The 21,537-nt window shown below is 36.9% G+C and overlaps 1 protein-coding gene across 4 annotated transcripts in view; it reads right to left on the bottom strand.

Moving 5' to 3' along the window:
• Positions 1-17,268, bottom strand: part of itga11a (integrin, alpha 11a) — a 53,519-nt gene extending 36,251 nt beyond the window's left edge. For 2 of the 4 annotated variants that reach the window (XM_077713728.1, XM_077713727.1), the window contains exons 1-2: positions 10,150-10,699; positions 9,607-9,658 (exon numbers count right to left, since the gene is read on the bottom strand). Coding sequence is in view for 2 of the 4 variants with exons in the window: in XM_077713726.1 (XP_077569852.1) it covers positions 4,492-4,564 (73 nt within the window). In the remaining 2 variants the exon portion in view is untranslated. Of the gene's footprint in view, positions 1-4,491; positions 4,724-9,606; positions 9,659-10,149; positions 10,700-11,403; positions 11,475-17,034 lie in introns of those variants that run through there. The other 2 variants (XM_077713726.1, XM_077713725.1) reach the window with 2 other exon arrangements.
• Positions 17,269-21,537: the final 4,269 nt, after the last annotated feature.

Consider the following 21,537-nt stretch of genomic DNA (forward strand, 5'->3'; position numbering starts at 1 on the left):
CTGGCATTGACCATTGTCATTTTTCATTCACTTTGGCATGTCATTTTCCAAACCACTTCCTCCTCACTAGGGTCGCGGGAGGTGCTAGAGCCCATCCCAGCTGACTCCAGGACATTTCTGATGGAACTTGAGTAATCATTGCACTCACTCCAGGAAACGTTCTAAAGCTGAACAAATTGTGCAAATGATCAACCTTGCAATGGATAAGTCACAATTAATATTTTTTTTGTGTTTGTTTCGTTTTCCACCAAACTTCCAAAACAGGTCTATAAAGGTTAAAATGGCAACTTTGCAAGTTATAAAATTGGAGCACTACTCATTTGTGGTGGCAAATGATGCATCATTTACAAGGGATTTTTTAAAAAATCCAAATAAAAGCAATTTAAAAAAAAAATAGCATAAGTGTGGTGTAGTTTCGGCACAGGCAGCGGACACGCCTACAATTTATGAGACCTGACCTTAGCCTTATTTTTCATAATTTTGAATCCTTATTGTATACCCACTTAGTATAATATTTTTTTTATAGATTAAAATTCAGCATGATTGTCTTTTTATTAGCTAGTTAAATCTTTTATTGATTTTGACTCATGTATTTTTTAATTGTTGTGTCTTGTTATTTGGGGCTCGGTCTCAATAAAATTCTATGGGTAAATTCTCTGAATATATGAATTTAGCCTATTTTTTGTTACATTGCTGATTAATTAGATGTATTCATTGCATACTTAAATTGCTAGTTTTCTGTTATTCGAACACTGATCACAATGACATTTAGTAGTTATATTTTAAGGTATATACACAGCCCAAATGACTTTTGTTGTTGTCTTAGATCAGATTATTTACATTATTTGATTTCCTTTAGGTAATAAATTGGTCAATACAGGGAATGAGTGCTTTTCATTTCTCTGAAGTCTTCAGGCTTTTAGGCATCTCAGCCAGGCCATTGTATTTCATTTTGAACTGTTTATACCTCACTTCTTGTTTGTGTTGGGATTATTTCACATCACATTCAGATCTATGTTTGTTATTTGATTTGCACTGGGTATTGATAGTATGCCCCGACCATGAAAAAAATCTCAGGAATTATTTTAATACTTAATACTTTAATATTTTTTTTCATTCACCAAAACCGCTGTCAAAATACGATAAACAAGATTATCAAAACTCTCAAGGCACTCATTCCATCTTTTTCTATCTCAGTCCGTAATCATGCTTTAAAAAAAGAAACCATTAGTTTTATAGACTAGATGAAGGTGAAATCATTTAAAAATTATATTTGAGCAAATGTAGCTGTGTGGCAATAAACATTTGAAAGAAGCATTGTGCATAATGCTGTTAACACGATCAAATGAAAGGCATAGTGTCTCTGATCTCCATCTGAAAAGCTCTACAGCTGTGCAACAGTTTTTAGGGTTCAACGAAAAGTTGTTGAACATAGATTGCATTCCTTAGCTACACAGATTTAGTTATATTAGTGTTGTAAACAAACAGAAAATCAAACATCAACTTCCCTGTTTTTGTGTTGGGTTACTTCGGTCTCAGGTATCTATCTACATGATTAGCAGCTACTGAGTCGGTAGGGGATTGATGCCCGTTAAATTGGCCATCCTGTCACAAATTATAAATATAAACACTTAAATATCACACAATCAAAATCTCTACACAAATAAATAGGCCTATTATCTTACAGGGACCACTCTGATCTCTTCTTGTCAATATTGACAGTCTTCAAACACATTTCCTGTTGTATGAACTTTTCCCAGTGTTTGATCCATCTGCCAAAATGAGGTTGTGTTTATCGAAAAACAACATTTCCTTGAGAGAAATCAAGAAATGGTGGTAAACTTTGCACAGGAAAAAAATGCATACAAAACCAGATACCTCAAAAGGTTTTGTGTTGGTTCAGTGACTTTGGTCATAACCGCTCTTAAGAATCTCTTTCCATGGTGAAAATGACCAGATGTCCAGCAAGAACTTGAATAGAACTTGAACTATGACAAGAGACAGGAATTTCCACAGGAACATTAATGTCCTACCATGAACCGAGTGAAAACTGAGACGGGAAAAAGAAAGCACAAGTGTAAATATGAGAATTGATGGGGATTCCAGTTTCCATTTCAAGTAGCTAAAGTGGCACGGCAATTTAATATTCCAAGAAATGTCAGCATGTGTGAAATGCAAGGTCAGGGATTTGCTGGATATCCTGTGTACCTGCATTCATGCCCAAACAAATACATCTAAAGCTCATACTGCCTGTGTGACCAACATTAGTCCAACGTTGCATTTGGCCCAAAATCAAGCTGTAGGAGCTTTACCACAAACTTACTGATGCAAAACAGCCACTGGAGTTCGTGTCGCCACTTAGACCAGACATGCATGATTGTGTTGCGCGTAATTGTGGTTTAACATTGAGCATATGGTTCACAGCTTTCTATTGTTAAGTGGATGTTTACTTCCTGTCCTGGGATGTTTACGTGGGTGACCATGCTTCTGACATAAGGTGAAAATATAATGAGACGATTCACTATCTTAACTGAGTATCAAAATCTACAGGGTCCACACAGTTTTTCCATTGATGAGTTGCGTCTTCGATTTCAACATTTTTCACTGGAAAAAAAAAAACTATGGACAATACTGTGTATCAAACATTTTGGAAACTTATGTTACTATTAATCTTCGCCAAAGTAAATACTGTGAGAAATGGCAAATCTGAAACCAGATGTTCCTGACACACAACAGCCAACTGTGCTCGGCTTAACAGGCTATAAACGCTGTAAACCAGCAAAAGAGTCTCCAGCCAGTTCACTCTTGTTTTCACTATGTGTAACAACACATCCTTGAACCCAAATGAAAGATGAGGTCAAATACAAATTGCCACTGTCACAACACAAAGAATATGAAAGTCCTCAATACACCCATAGCAGTTGGTTATGGTTACGGTTAGGATTGCTCTCCAAAAACAATTGCCATGTGGGATCATTAAGGCTTCAAATATAAAACAGTTTTTAAAAAAAATACAAAAGATTGCACACTGAGGTCTAAATTTAGATTATTTGAAAATGTTATCTTCATATATTTGGTAATAAAACGAACGGACTGAAATTGATTATATTAATCAGATATACAGTTTGGATTTAGATAGAAGCATCTAGCGGCACTGTGGATAGCAGATTAGCGTTTATTTTCTCCCATGGAAATGTTTTGAAAAGTGTGGCGGAAAAATATTCAAGGCTATTGTCACAATTGAGCAGTACACTGGCAGCTTTTAATTGTGATTTAAAGTTGTGGTTGGAAGAATGAACAGAAGAAAAGAATATCTAGTCGTTTGGCTTCCTGCCCTCAGTAAGGGTTAAGAAGGACGAGAAGAAAATAATGTCACGGGACAAAGGTCACTGACGTTCAGAATCATTTGAGCCTGAGAACTTGCCCCCTTCCAGATGGTGTTGTATGTTCACACTTGATATTATCTAATAGGTTCATCAGACCCTGAACCCCAGAACACACAAACAGTGTATTTACATACGGTATCTCTCATTTGATGAATATAGCTGACAAAACAACCATCCTCCCACCACATCCAACATCCGTTTCTTCTCCGCATGCTCTTGTAGGTCAGATTCTCTCCCACTGGCAAAATTCCAATTCCTAGTCCGCAGAAATTCCAATTTTAATCCAAATATTTGGAAGAGAGATTTTTTAGTTTGTCTATTCCACTCTTAACTCTGTATTATTTACTCAATGTTTTAAGTCAAAATACTCCAGGTCTAACCTGCTCTTGAATCAACATTGAGATTGGATTGATTCTACTTAAGGTACTGCAATCAGAAAGTATGTCAGGCAAAAATGTATGGGTAGTGACTGCTAGTATATCAGCTGTACCATCGCGTGAAAACCTTGTGTTTTAAACTGGTATATGTAGACGTCTTTCGTCATATTATTTCATACTGACTGTCTTTTGCTGTGTCTAGATCTGTTACTGCTGTAGTGATTTAACTGGTAGTTGACCACAGTGCTGGATGAGAACCAGAAACTACACTGTCACTGGAAACTTGACTGTGAGAAGAAGAGCATCAATTTTCTGTTTAAGGAGAGATGTCTGCTTTCAATGAGACACGGGGCACCTCTGTCCAAAGGAAACAGTCAATACAGTCTGAGTAGTCTCTAAACTCTCCTCCCTCCTGCTACCATAACACAAGGTCGAGATGTCAGGAAGGGATGAGAGATGATAAATGTTACACTGCTATATTCCTAAAGTACATTGCTTGTGCTGCGGTATGCGCACCCAGATTCATAAATCCTTGCGCAATCGAAAGTTCTTCTAGGTTATTGTGTCTTTAAAAAGTTATTCGCGTTTATGACAACTTCACATACAAAGCAAGAGTCATATGAATGGGCCAATTCAACTTTCACAGATTTCACATCACCGTTAAAAAATATGTTCAATTAATAATAAGGCAATGACATACACATGACTCTTAGGCAAGTTTCACTCACCTAAGAGCTGGCTGTAGATCCATAGCATAAGTAAGTAGTAGTACTCCATATCTTGTCGCGTGCATGCATGCATAACTTCTGTCAGTGTGAGTGAGGTGAACAGAGGCAAAGAACCCCACTGGAAAGCCCTGTTGAAAATCCCACTCTGATTGACTGCAACTCTTAGTTAAAGGGCTGCCTATGCCTCAGAGAAGTAGGAGGGTCTGCAGCTGCAGGAGGAGGAGGTTCACATCTGCAGACAAATGTCAGGAAAAGTCATTCAGCATTTTCCTAAAATGAACCATGTGAGGGTATGGGAAATGACTTATTGGCAATATAATATGAATTAATATATCACCAGTTAGTTGTCTAATGTAAACATATAAAAGTGATAGTTTTGGGTGGGGTTCTTTTCCTAAATCAGTGATTCCCAAAGAGTATGCAGATGAGATATCATCACATTCCAAGTTTACTCCTTGAGTTTGAATAATTTGTAACATCTCACACCTGCTCTATGTCAAATTTGGTAACCAGCTGGAATGGAATTAGAAAATGTATAAATAAAACTTCTGACATTGCATTGCCTCATTGAGACAAGGCGCCATGCGTTGAAACCTAACTGCCGCAGTTTAAAAAAAAATCCCTGCATAGTCCATACAAACAATCCATAATACAAAAAAACTTAAGGGCCACTGGTCTTGAAAAAAGAGCACAGATTGGATACATTATATTTCCAGGGTCAATTAACTTTGTGACTATATGAGGAAATCAAGTCAAAGTATTAGTTCATCAACATTGCCACAGTCTTCTGTTGTCCCAAATGTTAAGTCTTTTCTCTGACTCAAGCTATTCAACATGTTCCAACCACAGCCTAATCAGAGTATTAACAGTGGAACACAAACGTCGCCTTTGTATGTTACCTCATCCCTTGCAGTTAGACCATCCAGTCTAACTACAGAACACATAATGATCCATATTAGGTACCAGTGCATACTCTGTGCACATTAGTTGCCCTCAAATACACTTGTGGTTATCTAAAATATCCTCATGTCTCAATCTAGATCTCTTTTGCTTAAGCCTTGTGGAAAGAGACCCATTATTGAATTAAAATGACTCTTGCAATACCTGGTAAAATAACCATTTCTATACTTTCCATGGACACTCTTTAAAACAGATATGCTACTCATTCATTATAAGAGGCATTTAGTGTGTTCTGGACGTGGGCCTTCAATCGGGAACCCCAATCTCGATCAGTAGCACAATCTTTCTGAGATTAACAGAAATTGAATTTGGCATGTGTGAAAATATGATTGTTGTTTTGGGACATTGAGCAACTTTAAGACTTTTTCCAAATCTTAGACACTGTCTGAAATTGTGAGCGATCAAAATGCTGATTGGCCTGATTTTAACTCACGGAAACCAGAAGTCACAGTTCCTCGCCGAGCAGTGATATTAATCTCCGCATTATGACATGACATATCACAATAATTATGACATTTATCAAATCTGAAATGCTTCATACTAAGCACAAATGCTGATGATTTACAGACAATCTCTGCCATCTTAAGCTACGTGCTGTTTTGGAAATTAGTAACGCGTTACCACTGTTGTTTGTTTGTTTTGGTGAGCCGTGACCAATTTGACTTGTTGATGACCTATGAGTTGGATATGTACAGACGAGCATTCATAGCGCTTAGACATCATATTCATATCTACTCATGAAAGAGCCTATTTGATATTTGAAAAGGACTGGATAAAAATATCAGGTGTGTTGCACAAGTCCAAATAAATCACAATTGACCTGTTAAGTGAACATTGCCGTTGATGCTAAAATGAAAAACTGTCATTGTGATCTTAAGTAAAAAATAAAAAAAATAGCAGAAGTTTTATTCATCTGCAGCTTCTACTTTTAGAATAAAAAATCTAAATGAAGAGGAAACTAAATGAGGTGGCTCGATGGTTGAGAGGTTTGCACAACAGCTTCACAGTTCTGAGATAAAGGGTTCAATCATCGGGCTAGACCAGGGGTGGGCAAACTTTTGTGCCTGGCGGCCATATTGACTTTAAAAATTTGACAGATGGTCCGGGTCAGCACAAGATACGATACAAATAAAAAAGTGCATCCGTTAACAGTACATATGAAACATAAACAGAAAAAAAGGACTAAAGTATTAACATACTCATCACTAAAGTAAAAAGTATAAAGTACAAAGTCAAGTAAAAAGGAATGTATTAAGAAATATTAAAATATCCTTTTAAAAAAAAGATAGAGGGGCTGTAAAACACAAAAAACAAATAAGAGTGGACAGAGCTACTGCCACTAGCTCCTGCGTGAAGGCGCCATCTTGGAAAAAAATTGGACAACGTCGATGGGCCGGATTAAAACGCCTAGCGGGCCGTATGTGGCCCGCGGGCCGTAGTTTGCCCATGTCTGGGCTAGACCTTCCTGTGGGGAGTTTTCATGTTCCTCCCAGGCTTTCAAGGGTTTTCTCTGGGTACTCTGGCTCCCTCCCATAATCCAAAATTATGTAGCCAAGGCTGATTGTACATTCAAAATAGCCTAAGTAGGAGTGTGACCATGAATGGTTGTCCGTCTCCTCGTGCCCTGCAATTGGCTAGCCTTTTACATGTCCTCCCCAGGCTAGCAATGTTTTTTTTCCAGGTACACAGGTTCCCTAGGACATGCCAAAAATCTGCAGCGTGGGCTGGGTGAACAATCAAAATAGCCTAGGTGTGAGTGTGAACGTGAATGTTAGTCCGTCTACTTGTGCTCTGTGATTGGCTGAAGTCATCAGCATCGATGGTGCAAAAGATGCATAAATTAAATTAAATTACAAGTCATATGCAAAAATCCATTCAAATAAAATCTTGACATTGGGATTACACATGCCAAAGTACAGTAGAAAAGTATAGCAAGAATGCACAAGGGACGATTACTTTACATTAGATCTTGTAAAAGGCAGATCTGATTCAACTCAAATAGGGTAAATATTGCTAAATTGGAGGGGAGTTCTCATGGTTGTTTATAATTAAAACATAAAAGCATTCTTCATGTTCTTCATGATCAAAAGAATGTTTCATAAGGATTTTTGTCATCTTTTGTGGGTACATGAACTATCTTAAGAGCCCCCCCGGAGCTTTCTAAACAGATGATGAATTTGATCAAATAAGTACTGTGAATGAAGGCCATGTGCCAGCCATTGCCTTTCAAGGATCTGTCAGTGATCAGAGAAAATACTAAGCAATTCTCTTTATTGTCCTTCTGCAAAAAAACAAAATTGCCGTGGAGACTGTTAAGTTACTGAAAGGCGATAGCTAGCGAATGAATATTAAGCCAAGTGATTCTCATTTTTTTCTATAGAGAATAGCAACAAACCCATTCCAGCGTGAGTGCCAAAGTGTAGGATAAATAGAAATCAATACCATAAGAATCATACTTATAATACTGACTTCATCTTTTAAGACCTGGTCCAACATCAAACCACAACTGCAAGCAATTACCTCAATCGCCATGGATTATCTGTTTGAGTATGATTCGACTGTATCCTCGGGCGAAAACAGTAGCTTTATCCAGAGACAAGACACGTCCTCGGGGATCAAACGCAAGAAGCCAAGTGCTAATCCTCATCAGGATTCAGGCTGGATGTGCATCTGCCTCAAATTGAGGTTTACCACCTATTACTTATGGAAATCTGGTCAGGTGTGAGACCTCCAAGTCCGGTGACTATAATTTTGAATCAAAAGCTTCTGTGTTTTTTTAAATTTCTAAATAAGATGTCATCACTCAAGCATTTGGAATATAGCTTAAGGGGTGGAGCTAGAATGCCCTGTAAATTCCATTTATAGTTTCAACTTTTTCAATACTTTTGGAATAATCTTCAGTACCCTGAGTTGAATGTTTTTAGTACATTTTTAAATAAGTAACATTCTTAACCTGATCTTTCAAGTTACTCAGATAAACACAAATACACCAATGTCTCAGTGACATTGAACATTACTTTGAATCTTGGACAAAAATATATTTATTTAGCGGTCCACTGGGCAAGTGGTTAGTGAATTAGGCTCTCAGCTCTGAGATTGAAGGTCCTGTTTTTTTCCTCTCACATCCCAAAAGCAGGCATGGTTGGCTGTTTGAACTGGCTAAATTCCCCTCGAGTGTGAATGTGAGTGTGCTTGGTTATTCATCACCATGCGCACTCAATTTGGTAGGTCACCAATCCAGGGTGTCCACTGCCTTGGGCCCAGATTTTGCTGGGAGAGGCTCCAGCTTTGTGAGGATCAGCAGTATACAAAAATAATTGAATATATTTATTCAAAATAACAGCAAAATCTTTATTCATCTATTTGAACCTATGTAAATAAAATAAAAAAAATATCAGTCAATCACTCTTTCTACAAAAGAAGGTACCAAATTAACCTTTATGTATCATTTTGATTAAAAAAATAGATGTTTAATTAGTTTGGAAATGTTAAACATGGGAACAAGCTGAAAACAAGTGAGTTCTGAGTCTAGGAATTCTAGGGAAGAATTGTTTTGATCTGATTTTTGTTTTTTGTTTTAGGGGGTTTATAAAAAGGTGCATTGTTACCATTACGATTCCCTAGCCGAGTGTACTCACTGCTTACTGGCCCATCCCTACTGTTATATAAATGAGTTGGTTTTCCATTTCAGCAAGGACAAATACCAGAATGCTTTTGGTGAGATGAAAAAAAAATAACTCCATTGAGAGCCTCACAATTAGAGGCGTATTTCTCCCCCAACCCACACACTTTTTGGAAGTCGCCATGCACCTGTAACTAAGTGAAGCGCTACAGATCCTCCTGTTCTGATTTCTCCTCTTCTCAGTCTTTAGCAACACTACTCCCAACTAACATTTGTCTCCTGCACCCCTGTGACTCTTGTGAGGCCAAGCAGTACAGAAAATGAATTAATATATTAGACCTTTAAGAGACAACACAGTGCTGAGAAATTATTTCTCGCCGGACGAGCAATATATAATATCTTATCTGGTCCTCTGATTGTGTCATAACCATAGATGGCAGGGCAGCAAATTAAATATTGATTGTATTATAGAATACATTTACGTTTATGTTCTCTTGCTTTTGTGAGGACAAATCTCAAATTTTCAAACTTACCTTTTTCCTATTATTCAGTGGAAAACATTGCGTAGATGACAGTAGCAAGAGGCTGAAAATACAGACACAGAAAAATACATTTTAGACAAAAATACATACATATACATATACACATACACACACCATTGCACACATGCACATTCTTACGCATAGATGCACATGTATACATACGGTTTGGTCTTACTAACATTCAGCCATTTCATTGATCCTTCATATGGATGGTATGTGACTGCTCACGCTTCACAAACCTATTACTTTTTCCCAATCGATTCCTGACAGAGATTAAGTGTTACCTTCTTTAACCTTTTACTATTGATTCAGTGGAAAACATGCAAAATATGGCACCCAATACAGCATGCTCCGTCCATATATGTTTCTTATCTGAAGACCCCATACAAGATCGGGAAAATGGACTACCGGTGTGGGGTAATATTAGGGAAACCATGGGAGGGATAAAGGGAAATGAAAAAGAGAGAAAACGAGTAAAGCTTGCACAAATTCTATTAGTTTTTGCTTTATCATCTCAATATTGATTTCACTCACCAGCAATTGTTGTGTTGCCACTTTAAAAGCAAGCTTTCCAGGGAAACACAAACTAACAACATTTTGATCCAAAAACCAGTACACGAGATCCACCACTGCTAGTGAAAAAAGAACAACAGTGTTGAGCAGGAGTGCCTAAAACATTCCACGAAGGGCTATAGTGTTTGCAAGATTTTATTTTAACCAAACAAAAAAACCTTTCAGCAATCTTGTGTCCTACAAGTGTAATCAGTTGATTGCAGTCAGGTGCCATTTCTCTTAGCAATCTCATTGGTGAAAATGCCTGTGTTAAATCAGTTGAGAAAAAGAACCGTGACCCAAAGTGGTCCTTGAAGACCAGTTTGAAGAAACCTTGGTGTACTGCATGTGTGTCTGAATTGGTCCCTAAGGACTGCAATGAGTGAATCTTGTCATTCCAATTCATTTGGAGAGTACATTCTCAACAATATGGTGTCTTAAAAGGGTAATCAATTGATTGCTGCCAGGTGCTGCTGGTTTGAGAATCCACCTCATTGGTTAAACTGTCTTTGTTGGATCAGTTGGAACACAAACCTGCACCTACTGTGGCCATTTTGTGGAATACTAGATTGGACACCCCTTGTTGATGTGGTCATTTTTGTCTTTTGGTTAATTATTACTATTTATTTAATTATGATGTATTGCTGCTGAATGACCATATTTCAATCTAAAAATGAGCAAACATATGTGAAGCAAATGTCCTACCAGTAACTATCTGGGTTCCCTGAAAATAAAATACACAATAAGACAGCTTCATTTATAATTGTGCATTCAAATTGTAAAGATCATGTTAAAAATATTATCTAATGTTAAATATAACAATTGAATAACATTTCTTTACAAAGTTTATGGTACTGGTTAATAAAATTGCAATAGTAACATTGAAAAGATGAAAAATAAATGTAATTTGTATGATTTGGAACATTGGTGGACTACAAAAAGACTATAAACGAAAGCTCATGCAAGCTCACGGAGAACATTTAAAAACAAAAAAATGGAAAAAAAGGGCTGAATAAAACCTGGATGTGTAAAATCCCACTCTTAAAAATGATCTGGGACATCCAAACATACGCACAAATAATGAGAAAACATTTGAGAGAAATATACACCAAATGTGAATGTTTCTGTCTACATTCGAGTGAGTCATTTTAACTTTTCCAGATCTCTGGCACGTTGACGTGCGCCAGTAGAAATAGTGAGGAACGAGACTTATATGGAAATAATAAAGCCACACACCTCAAGTTGGATGACAGTGGAATGTATCAGAGCACACACAATCAATGATCAGGGCACAATAATGTCTCTATCTGCAAAGATAGAAAAATACAAAAATTGAAGATGAAATCTGCATGGAAATAAAATGTCATGCAAGTCACACATGTACAAACCATCTTTCAAGGAATAATGATATACATATTTTAATCTTCATACTGATTGAAAATCCTTCATTATTTTCACACACGTCAGAGGGAAAGAAATCCGGCTTTGAATTATTCTGTTATTATTATTTTTTCTGGTCAAGAGATCCTGAAACCAGGGAATGTCACCTTTGCTGAATCCATATTACTTTTTCTACACTTAATTCTTAATAAATTTACTAAATTGCAAGGAGTCAATATGAATAGTTTCCTGGTCTTTGTCACAAAATCAGGTATAATATATTAAAAAAAGAAACATATGTCCAAACTGAGTTTATACGTGTCCTTTAAATGTCTTACTGCTTTCCAAGGCAAATCTGTTGAAAAAACTTAGAATGTTACCACATTCCTTTATCCAATTATACTGCTCATAACAGATGCGTATGTTATGCCGTCATGTGGTCTAACAAAAACGTTTTCTTGAGTCATGCTTAATCATTTGGAACACACTATCTTCATTTCTTGCATTTTGATGAGACAGATGGAAAAATTGTCACAGAATTTTTTGCCCTTTAAAGTTCAATGGAAATATAAATACTCTACAATATTTTTCCAACATTATTGAGAACTTTCAGACACTTTAAGTGCAATTCACGGTCCACACTTCAATCATCCTACTAAAGGAACGTCAATACAAGTCATCATCACTGTTGCTTTATACTCTTGCTGCTGGCACTGTCATACTTTAAGATTTAAGATTTGTTTTTGCATCAGTCTTGGTAGTTTTGTTAGTATGAAGAAAAGAGCAAAACTGTATTGTTCAAATACTTATTTAATTTGGCAAACAAAGACAGTTATAACTAATGCAGTCAAAGTTCTTTTGTTTGGTTTTCTGCGTCTTCATACATAGTAATTTTGGAGGGCCCAATAGCCACCGTACTGTGTTGGTGTTTACAATATTGCTTTGTTTAGTTGCTTCTTGAGTCTTTACATAGAATGAATGGAATGGAATTGGGACCCAGTGACCAAGTATTAGTTAGTTAGCACTTCGACCTCATAGTTCTTGGGTTAGGACTTGCGTGGGTTTTCTCCGGGGACTCCAGTTTCCTCTTACATCCCAAAAGCATGTATGCATGCTCTAAGTATGCATGGGAACGAGTTGTGGTTGTGCATCTTCTTGTGCCCTGCGATTGGCTGGCCACCAATTCAGGGCATCCCCCAATGTCAGATGTCAAGTTGTCAACTCTGTCATGACATTAAGAAACTTTGTGTTGTGTTTTTGTCACTGTATCCAAAGTTTGTCTATATTATATTAACTACAACATTTTTCAAGTTTTGTCAAAGCTTAGCTATAAGGTGGACAAAAAACAAATTACGGAATTTTTACACCTCTGGTGTAAAATGAAAGTATGAAAACAAAAATGCTGACTTATGGTGAATGGAAGGAATTTTTGCATGACATTTTCCCTGTGCTTGGTTTGCATGGCAACGGACAACGTAAGGGCATGTGCATTAAACGCGTTGGTAACTTTAAAATACCCGCATATCTCTTGTATCTTCATCTACTGCTTACCTATGAAAATCGAGAGAGAGGCAACCGATCAATTTCACATCTACAGGCATTTCATAGTCTTCAACTAGATTACATCTGGACTATCACTAAAAGTGATACATTTTAATGATACAACAAAAAAGTATCATGCAAAGAGCTTCACACCAAGCATTGTTATATTAAATGACCAAATGTAATTGTCATTTCAATTGAAGCTCCAAAAAAAAACAAATCAGTTGAGAATGCAATAAAGCTTATTGCAGGGATTTTTTGTTGGACAACGAACAAAAGGGAAGAGGAAACATGGCAGTTACTATATACACACACACATACTATATGTACACATGTAATTTATCATGAGAGTGAGGTGGATAGAGCAAAAATATTGAATATTTATTTTACCCAAGTAACCGTAAAAGTAATGAACTTCAGTGTTTTTTTTTTTTGTCATCACACTTTTCTTTTTAGCTATTATGAGAAAGACTGAACCATTTGGCATGGACACATTGGAATTTAAACACGCAACCAGCAAAAGAACATCAGAAAATGGTCTATGGAAAAAAGGACACAGAAAGTGTACCCTTACCAAAACCGCAGAAACAGCTGGCTAGTGCCCCAGTTTCTCCGGCCAAACAGTTAGGGTCCTGGAATGGGATTTTTAGCTGGAAATACCGACCCAGACTACGGCTTTTTCAACACTCCCCACTGCTTTTGTGATTTAATGTTAGTAAGCTGCTAAGTGCAACTTTGCTTTGCTAGTGTCAGGTAAATATGCTCTCTTGTGGGTCTTGACAGCTTGAGATCCTGTTCAATAATATTGCCTTAAGTGCTCCGTTGTGTTTAGCAAATATATGGCGTGGCTTCCTGAGATTCTCCATTAACTTTCATGTTAATGGTTAGTAAGGATGACTTACAGTTGTGGTCAGAAGTTTACACACACTTGTAAAGAATAAAATGGCATGGCTTTCTTGAGTTTATTTCATATTTTTCTTGGAGAGAGTGATTTAATTAAGTGCTTCTTTCTCACTAGAAGCATGGTTAAAGTTGAGTTTCGTCATAATTTTTTTGGTTACATGTTTCTTGGCCATTTTAACTTCCATTTGGCATTTTAGTAGTCATCTAAAAGCTTCTGGCACGTGTCTGGTTGTATTTTTAAAACTCCTTTTAGTAAAATTGGTGCAGTTAAGTTACATTTCTTGTCTTTCATGGACTGCATCTACATTCTAGATGGATATAGCCATTCCACCACTATTTTTAAGGTGTTTGGGTATATTGTTATTGGTTTATGAAAAGGATACAAAGAAATATCTCAGAGATGTCAAATGTCAGTTTTCATTCTAAGGAATATAGGGAATATAGCAAGGAAGTGGGAGACAGGCAGTTCTGCAACTTCTAATTATGGCCTTGAGCAGAAGGCCAAGAAAAATGATAGATAAACAGAAGTTATGGATGGTCAGAATAGTCAGATTTACACACAGCAGATTTCAAGACGTAAAACATGAGGTTACCCCCGATGTTCTCATTGTGCATTGTTCCACTTGTCAGGGCACTTTCCAAAAGAAGATGGTGTATGGGATTGGTAACGTTAAAATGTGTTAAGGACAAGATAACAATCCTAAACAGTGCTCAAAATCGACAAAAGGGATTCATGCATAGGAAAATGTACAACATTTTAGAAGGGCCATCTCAGCCCTGAGGCCTGAATATTTTTTTTTAAATGTGGTGTTATTTTGGTTAGAGTACGATCTCCAAATTATTGCTATCCTTTTCCCCCTAGGGTGATCATTTATTGTCTTTAAATAACTATTATTATTGCTATTTATAGAAAAGAAATTAACTAACTATTCACTCTAGAAAAATCTGAGTTATAGAGGTAACTGGAAACTGATTAGACTTCAATGGCCTTAAAACTGCATTTAAACTTTTGACCTGACTTTAAAGATACAGTTTCTAATTATAAAGCTCATCGAATCAAACAAAAAGAAGCACTAGGGTTAAAGGAATTAAATGGAATTAAATAAGTAACTTATTAATCATGTTGACCTTTAGCCTAAAACTAGATTTATGTCCAGAACTTGATTTGTTGTTCCGCACCCCTTTCCTGATTCTACTTGTAGAAGCATTGGACACAAGGAAGCACCCAGACAATCAAAGCATTTTTGTTGCACATGGACAGATAACAAAACAACACCGCCTAAGCCACTGACTCGCCAACAATTTGTTGTTGTGCCTTTTATCTCAAGCTCATCTATGAAACCCAGAAAGCTCAATGCAGCACTGTTTATCTATTAAGTTGAAAGAGCAAAATGCATGATTTGCAACTGATTAATTCTTTAACCTCCTAAGACCCAGACACTTGCAAGGCATGTATTTTAATTATTTCTTTGATATTTAGGCTAATTGGGACCTGATTGGTGTTAAAACAAAGAGTTATATTTTTTACATGATGTAGTTTCTGAGTAAAATTATGTCCACATTATAAGTATCTACAAGAATAATTTGAAATGAGAATGGAAAATATGCTACCAGACATCAGTCCATCAATACATATAAACAAACTATATTGACTAGTTAGATCAAGAATGCTCAATTGATCGCGAACTGCCAATAAAATTGATATTTGATTCATGCAAAAGATAGATTATTATGAATTGAAATTGTTTGCAGTCAATCAGGTCATGGGTTAAAGCCACTCTTAATGGTGGTCTCTTTGGTCAATCATTGAAAAGTGCATCTCCCCTGAATTAATCAACTATCCAGACACAAGTTTATCAAACATTCATTCATTCATTTTCAGTAATGCTTTATACTCATTAGAGTCACGGGGTGCTGGAGCTTATCCCAGCAAGATGCGGGGAACACCCTGAATCGGTGGCCAGCCGATCGCAGGGCACAAGGAGCCAAACCACCTCCCATTTATCCCTAGGGGCAATTTAGAGTGTCCAATCAGCCTACCATGCATGTTTGTGGAATATGGGAGGAAAGCAGAGTACCTAGAGGAAACCCACGCAGGCCTGGGGAGAACATGCTAACTCCACACAGGTGGACCGACCTGGATTCAAACCCAGGACCCCAAAGCTGTGAGGTCGACACGCTAACCACTCACCCTGCCGAGCCACTTTCGCCAAGCATATTTAATGTATTTAAAGAAGAAAATAGGAGGATGCAGTGTCCTGGATGAAGGAAAACCAAAAGTTCTCAAATAAAATTGTGAACATCTTTCACCATTCTGCTGTCGTTTGTTCCGTGTGGTAAAAGTATGCCACTGATTTCAGGCGGCTGGGAGTTATCATGCCCTCCCAATTTAAAATTACCAGGCACTTAAGTTGGGAATCAAATTCAAGCAGTTAAGGCTGTTTGTTTGTTCATATTAGGTAATTGAGCACAGTGATATCAAAAAGATCAATTTAGGCAAGCCAATTGTCCTTCTAGTATATTTTCGCGTTGATTATTCTACAATTCTTCACCATTCTGTGTCTATCTTGCCTTGTATTTAGGTATATAACCCTCTTGTAGGCATTAAATATCTTGGATATGTATAAATAGCCCACTAGAGTGTATTTCAGGACAAAGTGTGTTGAATCTCTTTAAATTCACTGCTACATATTTACAATTATAGATCAAAAGGTTCAACAGCATTCCATCAGTTTTTTAATAATCCCAAATCTGTTAGTGTTGAATGAGGGAGTGAAAACGTCAGACTTGCCAGCAAGCTGTGTAAGCAATGCCAGGAGCTTCACTAATTGAAAAAAGAGTTTTGGATTTAGTACTGAACCAGAAGCTGGCCTGTATTTTCTAAGAACTATGGAAAAAGGAGGACCACACAACAACATTCACTTTACTGCTGTTTTTGTGACACTATCACCGCAAACGAGGACCAAACAACTTCCTCAAATTCTATTGAACAAAAAGTGACAACAATCAAATACACACAAAGTTGTTGTAAATTGATGTCACCTCAATCAATCTTGTCGGCAGTTCACCGCCAGGATCAACTATTGCAATTGGCTGTTATTTGGTCTCCTTAACAAATCAATCCAGATACTGCAGCTCCTGCAAAACTCAACAGCACATGTCATCACACGAACACGGACCCAACCGCTCCCATCCTGCCTCGTCTTCACTGCCTTCTGGTGAAACAAAGAATTAATGCCATTTCCAAGCTATTCACAACTTTGCCCCACCCTGTATTTCAGACATCTTTTGTACTAGCACTCCTTTCCGATAACTTTTCTCCTCTTCTACCCTCCATATTTTCATCTTCTGTGCCCCTTTTTGTATTAGCCTTGTTTGTTTTCAACCTCGTACAGTAACCCCTCGAATACCGTGGCTTCAACTTTTGCGGTTTCGCTCTGTCGCAGATTTTTTTCTGGGGGGATTTTGTACAATTTTTACATTAAGTTCATTAAATGTGTAAAATCCACACTAGCTTGCAAGCGGAAACCACTCCCCTTTCCTCCGCTTGCTATTAGAACTCAGCACTGAGTAAAAAAACCAAAACATTTTATAAAAAGTTTAGAAAAATTTGAAAATCTATGCTGAAACTCTCAAGCGGAAGCCACTCCCCTTTCCTCCGCTTGTTACTAGAACTCAGCACTGAGGTAAAAAAAAAAAGAATACATTTTTTAAAAAGTTTAGAAAAATGTGAAACTCCGCTTGCTACTAGAACTCAGCACTGAAGTAAAAAAAAAAGAATACATTTTTTAAAAAGTTTAGAAAAATGTGAAACTCCGCTTGCTACTAGAACTCAGCACTGAAGTAAAAAATATATACATACATATATAATTTTTAAATAGAGTGACCCTACTTCGCAGTTTTTTGTTTATCGCGACCATGTCTGGTCTACATTAACCGCGGTAATTGAGGGATTACTGTAAATGCCTTTGAATAGCTGTCCACCCTGCGATTGAATGGCCACCGATTCAGATTGGCTCCTGCCGGGTGCCCAAAGTTAGCTGGGATAGGTGCCAGCACCCCCTGACCTTCATGAGGATAAGGGGTTCACTAAATGACCGATTGGAAGAAGGAAAATCACGGCCTCTGTGGGTTGAAGTCATTTTTGCTTCCCTCATAGGAGATGACAAATCAGAAGAAATGACCACCAGGTGAAAAAACACGCGGCTTTGCGATGCCAACAATATTTGAGGACCCTTTCATACTTCACCAAATAGTGAGTTGTGTTGAGAGTGCAGCGACAAAATAAATGCCTCAACTATAGAAAGGTCAAGGCAGCTGTGAGTCTAAATGCCATTGAATTGCAATGGCACTTACTCTGACTGTCTCCCACACTTCCTACTTCTGTCAACCTATATGACATACTTTCCTCTAGCTTTTTCTTTTCTGTCCTTCTCACTACCCTCCCTTTCCCTCCGCTCTGTTCTTTTTCTTCTTTTTGCTGAGACAAGAGGAAGTGTTTTTGTGTGCAGACTGCGGCGGCTGACTGGAACACTGTGTCGTCAGGCTCCAGAAGCTGAAATTTGAGCAGCTGTACATTAAATGTTCCAATAGAGCAGCAGTTTCTCAGAGGGGAAAATGGTGGAGGTGAAGGAGGGTTTGGGGGACTTTGTTAGGGGTGATATTTATCAAGGAACATGACTACAGCCTGTACAGTCTCCCCCTGGTGGACTCTATGCAAACTGCATGAAGCCTGATCTAGTTGTGGATTCAAATCTGACCGCACACTGTTGTTGAATTGTTTTTTCTTTATTGATTTGTGTCATGCCATTACTGAAAAATAAAAACACAGCAATTTAGAGACAGAGGAGTGGTCTTGGGGTTTCTACATAGCGAATCCAACATTAGCTTTGATGAAGAGCAGCCATACAAAAATAGCTTGTGGTGGAAAACTCTGTTAGAGATTAGTGTTCACATTTCACACACTTTCAGATCTCTTTTTTTGAAGTTGGAATGCAATATTTTTTAAACCATGAATATTTTAGACGCACATTTGAATCACGCCAGGAGAGCAGCATTCCCAGTTAACTCAGATTCTACTGTCCACGTCTGTCGGTCATTGGCACTGAATAAGTAAAATAAAAATAATGATGATGATATGAATAACACCACAATCATTATGATTATTGTGATTATTGTGATTTTTGTGATTATTATGATTATTATGACAATTATGATTATTATGATTATTGTGATAATTATGATTATTATGATTATTATGATTATTATAACTATGTGATCATTGTGATTATTTTGATTATTGTGATTATTATGATTTTTATGATGATTGTGATTATTGTGATTATTATGATTATTATGATTATTATGATTATTGTGATTATTGTGACTATTGTGATAATTATGATCATTATGATTATTATGATTATTATGATTATTATGATTATTATGATTCTGATGATTATGATGATTATGACGATTATGATTATTGTGATTATTATTATTACTATGATTACTATGATTATTATGATTATTATGATTATTATGATTATTATGATTATTATGATTATTATGATTATTGTGATGATGCTTATTATTATTATATACAAAATATTAATAATGATTACTAATAATAAGGCATTTTGAAAATGCTCTGACAAGATTATTTTAAAGTAATGAATGATGGTTAATATATTATCCCATAAAGGGTTACAAGTCATAAGTGTCATTTTAGTCAATTGCTGTATAAAAGGTAAAATGTTTTAAATGGCAACTTTTGAATAGCTTAGGGCTCTAGTGACCACTGTCCTTGAGGCCTTTCTTACATTTTTCCCTTATGTGCATGTGTTTGGGCCTGATTACAATCGTGTGTTTATGAATATGTACTGGATTGTGTGTCAACTAGTTCAAAAGTTCTGTAATAGCTCGTTTTTACCACGAGAGGGAAGCAGAGAGTTACTAATACCTAGATTTATAGTGTGGCAATTCGTGCAAAGAAGTAAACGCACGTATTATACAGTAAATATTTTATTCTTTTTGCACATTAAATTAAATTTAAGTAATAATAGACAGCATACATTTTGAAAAATGTATGTCATCTTTCATAATCAAATCCAGGTTCAAACCAGCACAAAATTAGGACCATATCTCTCTAATCTATACCTTTACTGTACAATGAGTTGTGATTTGAGAAGTTTTTCTCTTTTAACGAGATGAAATGCTAGTTGTGTTTAAACATTTGAATGCCGCTTTTTAAAAATTAGTATAGGCATTCGGTATATTATTTTCAATTAAATTAAACAGCCTGACTTCATAACAAATGCAAAAAAAAGTGTTGACGTTCACCAGATATAGATCCTAGCACCTTAAAATGCTCAAGAATCTTTGCCTGCTCTTTATTTCTAACATTTAAACAAATTAAAAAATAATAATAATCATACTAATATTGCAAAACAAACAAACCTGAGGCTTGAGGTGGTGGTTTTAAGCATTGCTCCTTCTTTTCGTTAGTCAGTAGCCAGGGGTGAGACGTTATTACGTGGGTGGAAGACTGCCAGGAAATTATTCAAATATAATGCTATTTTAATTGTGCTGCTGGCCTTTTCCTTGGCTGAAATACTGGTATATTGAGCCTCGCCATTTTAGCTGTACAAATGCATTTTCAACAGATTTCATGGAGCGAGGCACTTACTACAGCAATGGCCAATGGGACATTGTGCTTCCCGACTCATTTCCGTCAGACAATGTAGGTCACAGGTGTCAAAGTGGCGGCCCGGGGGCCAAATGTGGCCCGCCACATCAATGTGTGTGGCCCGGCAAAGTAAATGGTGAGTGCTGACTTTCTGTTTTAGGATCAAATTCAAATAAAGAATATTGATGTATGTTAAATTTCCTAATTTTCCCCCTTTAAATCAATAATTGTGATTTTTTGAAATCAATTTTTTCTGTTTCTTAGTTCAAAAATAATTTTGTAAAATCTAAAAATATTTTAAAGAGCTAAAATAAACATTGTTTTAGATCTGTATAAAACTGAATATTCAGGGCTTTTAATCCAAAAAATCTACTCAGGATGGCTCTATACCAGAGGTTGAGGACCTTTTGTGACAGAGAGATGCATAAACAATTCATATTTCCAATTGTTGTATGTAGTGACATAAAAAAATCAGACTGAGGATCTTGCGGTGGCGGTCTTCGAGAGCTTTGGCAGCAGTTGGCAAGAGTTATACGCCTCAGGATATCTGCGTCAAGTATTTCTGAGTCAGCTTGTCAGGTCTCGAGTCATTGCCTCATAACTCGAGACGAGTCTCGAGTCATTGCTTCCTAAGTCAAGACGAGTCTCGAGTCATTGCCTCCTAAGTCGGGATGAGTCTCGAGTCATTGCTCATAAATCCAGTCAAATCTTGGGCCCTCCAAGTAGTTAAGTTTCAAGTTACGGTAGTTGTGTCCCTATGACTCACGTTCAATTGTCTGACTAAAATAAAAATAGCGTTGCATATCTATTGAGCCAAACTCATACAGTGGGTGAGTGGATAAGTACCTGTCACAATC

The sequence above is a fragment of the Stigmatopora nigra genome, chromosome 3 (genome assembly GCF_051989575.1).
Source record: "Stigmatopora nigra isolate UIUO_SnigA chromosome 3, RoL_Snig_1.1, whole genome shotgun sequence".
Taxonomy (NCBI): Eukaryota; Metazoa; Chordata; class Actinopteri; order Syngnathiformes; family Syngnathidae; genus Stigmatopora; species Stigmatopora nigra.